Here is a 4,635-nt window from a genome sequence, read left to right on the forward strand (position 1 = left end):
AGTACATGAACAGACATTAAATGTAAAATTGATATTTGAGATTTTGTATACAGTAAAACAAACAAACAAGTATTTATAGCTGAAACCTGATGTTAGTAATTAGGATGGGTGTCCAGATACTTTTGGCCCATAGCAAATTCAAGTAAAACTTGAATGTATATAAGTGTGGGTCCAGTGCTGGCTTACACCCTAGACATAGTGCCTGTCTATTGATGAATCAGCATTTGTAGCCTGCTGGTTATGGAACTGGACTAGTAATCGAAAGGTCACTGGTTCAAGCCGCACCACTGCCAGGTTGCCACTGTTGGGCCCTTGAGCAAGGCCCTTAACCCTCAGTTGCTTATACAATATACTTTCACAGTACTTTAAGTTGCTTTGGATAAAAGTGTCTGCTAAATGCTGTAAATGTAATGTTGTGTATTACACTCTGTCCCCGCGCCTAGTGCTAATTTAAACTAGCCAATCTACCTAATAGGTGAAAAATAAAATATTGGGAGAATTCTACATCTATAATGGAAGTACATGTTAAACTCTTTACAGGGCGAGGTTTCATCCCAGGTCTTTAGAGTACTGGATCTATGAGGCAACCATAATTCCTGATGGTCTTGTACCACTCCTGATTTAGATTAAAACAGATTAAAAAGATTATTATTATATTAACACCTGCCAAAGTGCAGTTCTGTAGAACACAATAAGTAAGTCAAATCAATCATTTGCACTATTTCCAGTCAGCTGTGTATGACTCGGTATGAATGTGATGGATATTATTCACCATACTTTGAATCCCTATTCAGACCCCCTGCCCCTAAAACTTTTCCTCTTTCCCCCTAAACTCCCACCCTGCATTCCACATCTTTGCCAGAGAAAGATTGGAAAGTCCACATGTCTTTAACCTGACAGCACAGGGGCGGGACTTGGAAATCCCAGCACTACACAATATAAAGAGTGAAAGTTGTGCTGTATTCTTCACTTTATACTTTCACTCCACAGAGAAAGTCGGTCTTCACCTTTTCTCTTCGAGCTACGTCATATTTCCAGTCGATCTGTCACGATGACTTTTGTAATCAAGGCTCTTGGTTTGTTCCTGGTTGCTGCCATTTGCCTCCAGCTCATCAGTGGTAAGTGTGCAGTAGATTTTGTGTTGAATTCAGTATTTTGAACTTTGGACTTTGTTTTAGCTAGGTTACTGCAGATCATTAGCTGTTATTTGACACAGTTCATATTTGTATTATAGATTTCTGTGCTCCATAAAATACATGCTGAAATGCAAAATCTGGCTTAAATGTTACTTACAGGAAGCTTTCCTAACATGTTTATAATGATGACATTAGAGACTTCGAGCAGTATTTGACATAAAACTAGATCTCTTTTGCTAACTGAAGAAGTGCTCAGATTTCCACTTTACCTGTAATGAAGCACTATAAGTATGTCATGTCAACTGAGAAAATACCCCAGGTCTTAAAATAAAAGATGTGCATCATATTTAGTCTCACAATCAGGGACAACATGTTGGCACAGCTGGTAGACCGGGTGCTGCATAACAACATGGGTCCTGAGGACCTGGGATCAGTTTCACTTTGTGAGTTTTGTGCTTTCTCCCAGTGTCCAATTTCTTCAATGCACTTCAGTTCCATCCTATAAAACAGAGAAGGTTAATTGTCTGCTCTAAATTGCCCCTAAAAGTGAATGGGTGAGTAAGTGAGTGAAAGTGTGGTGTGTTATCCTTAGATAAACCAGGGTTTAATTCCTCGTTGTAGAATGTATGTGCCCCTTATTTTTTATAAAACTCTATTTAAGCATTGAACTGAACTTATTCTACGGACAATCTTCATTTCAAATTTTTGCCAACACACCAATCAGATTTATGTACAAAACTAACTGGATCCATTAGCATTGTTCTGTTGTCCTACCATGTGCACTTTTAGAATACACTAATACATCTGTGTCTCTTTTATTATCTTTCTTCAGCACAAATGGTACCTGACAGATGCAGGTGTGTTCAGACAACATCAAGGAATTACACCCTGAACAGAATAATGGAGTTCTCCGTCACTCGACCACGAAGCCGCTGCAAAGACACCGAAATCATGTAAGTGTCCTCCTGCTGTTCCAATCCCATCCTTCATTCACCTTCAATTATGTTTACAAAGACAGAATCGTATTCAGGTGCAAGAAATCTGAATCAAATCAACAGATTTATATCTGTTCAATCAATCACCAAGATCTCACTAAAAATACAAGAGCAGTCGGAGTCTAACTAAAGTCATAAATGTTTCTTTTTAAAGAATCAATTCAGTTTTGTTTTAGGCTCGAATTTCTTTTTTTTGGTCAATAATTAAGACAGTTAACACATTGAAATTTGTAAGAAAATCTTGTAATTTTCTTGTCTGTCGGTGGAAGCACAATTTTCTCAAAGTTGTTTGCTTCCTACAAGTCTCTTTCCAATCACTTTGGTAGTACATGTGTGTTTTTTTATTTTATTAATATAAATAATTGCCTAATAGTGGCAAATCACGAACACCCTTCAAGTTGCATCTCATCTAATCCTAAGCTGCATTCCAAACTGCCTACTATGTACCAAATAGCATATCAACTAATCAACACTAATAATAGTGACTAATAATGACTACACTTTTTAGTATAGTCAGGGTTTGGGACTCAGCTTTAAATGAACTGTTTTTGTCCTAATGTTTTTACACATGCACTTTGGTATAAAGCAGAAAGAAATCCTAAAACATAGACATAAATAACTGAATTACTTTGACAAAATGTTGATTTTATCAGCCATGCAGAGCAATTTATCTCAAGATTATGTAACAACATAATATTGTAACACCCCCTGGTTCATTTGCTTATTTAATATTGCTGTTTCAAACCTAGTGAGGAAGGAAAATGCTCACAGTGCTAAAAGAACATTCTACTTTTCAGACTGACGATGAAGATTGTGAAAGCACTTACAAACAAAAAAGTGCAACGGTGTCTGGACCCAAAGACAGAGCTGGCAAAGACCCTTCAGGAGTGCTGGGACAGGTACGAATATTTAAGCTCTTTTTACACTCTTACATGAAAATAACACACAATGAGATGTATAACAAATTACACATATAATAAATATATATGTACATTTTAAAATGTATGATTACAGTCAAAAGTTACCATACACAAATTGGGAAAATGTATATCATAGTACAATGTATAGTAGTATAATGTAGGGCAGTGGTGGCTAAGCGGTTAAAGACTAGTAATCATAAGATTGCTTGTTTAAGCCCCACCATCACCATATTGACACTGTTGGCCCCCTGAACAAGGCCCTTAATTCTCAATTGCTTAACATTTTTATTGATTTGCTTTGTATTTATAAGTCGCTTTGTATAAAAGCGTCTGCTAACTGCGACAAATGTAAATAGCAAAATGATGTCTCTGCCACTATTCAATAATTCAACATACTAAAATAACTACTTCACACTCTCTTATTGAGTGTATTTTAATTTTAAAATGTTTTAAATATGTTTCCCAGTCACACAGACTTTGTACCATATAGTTTGTTACTCCAATATTGTTTAAATTTGAACATTCATTAAGAAGTATGAAATTACAGATGCAGCACTATTAATACACTCCAGATACTTCTAGTTTAGAATATTTCCTTTCACTGTTTCTTTTCACCCCCTGCCTATTTACTGTCTTTATATAATTTCCTGATACTTTATCCAGGTTTCTGCAGTATTTTAGAAGTCACATTTACATAATGCTACTTATTTTGTGGAAGCTGTATAATTTAGTAAATGTAGAGTTTTACCGCAGCAGTATAATCCAGTTTTATACAACTGTGAGGAGCTTCATTTCTTTTATAGAAACTACAGTTGAATAATGTTGCTTTTTTTTGTTCTAACAGGGTTAATACAGACAGAAAAGAGACCATCCAGGCCAGCGAGTGTTTACAGAAAAGCACTGAAAGAAAATGAAAGCAGAAGAGCAGGATGTTGAGAACAAGAGCGAGCAGGGGGGAGTGAGTGTGGAAACTCCAGAAATGCAGCATGCAGAAATCCTGTCGGACATGTGACCAAACAATCCAATGGGAATGCTGACAATCAGACCTGGCCTCCTTATGGTGCTGGGAAAGTCCACGCATCCAAATTCTGTCAAGCACAGATGTTATCCAGGAATGAGAGGAAAAAACAACTTGTTCAGATTACTGAAGCACTGCTGAATGTTTTACATGCTTTATAATCTTTACTGTTCTATTTAAATACTGATCATGTAAATAATAATGCTATTTTTGTATTCGTTGATATCTATAATATAACTTAAAATAAATGTAAACATTTTTTCTATCCTAAGTGTCTGTGTATTTTATAGCTGATTAAAAAACAAAGTAAAACAGTTGTAGCCTAGTGGTTAGGGTACTGGACTAGTATTCTAAAGGTCGCTGGTTCAAGCCCCACCACTGCCAGGTTGCCACTGTTGGGCCCTTGAGCAAGGTCCTTACATTGCTTAGATAATATACTGTGACAGTACTGTAAGTCGTTTTGGATAAAAGCATCTGCTAAAATGCAGAAAATGTAAAACAACTGGAAATAAATAATCATAACCAATCAAGCAAGCATTCAGCAAATCATCATGATCACAAGCTGT

General features: G+C 36.3%; 1 protein-coding gene across 1 annotated transcript; it reads left to right on the forward strand.

Annotated features, from left to right (window-relative positions):
- The first annotated feature begins 946 nt into the window (after positions 1–946).
- On the forward strand, positions 947–4,312 carry cxcl18b (chemokine (C-X-C motif) ligand 18b). The gene is made up of 4 exons (XM_063010628.1): positions 947–1,118; positions 1,969–2,089; positions 2,929–3,030; positions 3,896–4,312. The coding sequence occupies exons 1-4, from the start codon at positions 1,052–1,054 to the stop codon at positions 3,963–3,965; spliced, it is 360 nt and encodes a 119-aa protein (XP_062866698.1). The 5' UTR covers positions 947–1,051; the 3' UTR covers positions 3,966–4,312.
- The last annotated feature ends 323 nt before the right edge of the window (positions 4,313–4,635 follow it).

The sequence above is a fragment of the Trichomycterus rosablanca genome, chromosome 15, assembly GCF_030014385.1.
Source record: "Trichomycterus rosablanca isolate fTriRos1 chromosome 15, fTriRos1.hap1, whole genome shotgun sequence".
NCBI lineage: Eukaryota > Metazoa > Chordata > Actinopteri > Siluriformes > Trichomycteridae > Trichomycterus > Trichomycterus rosablanca.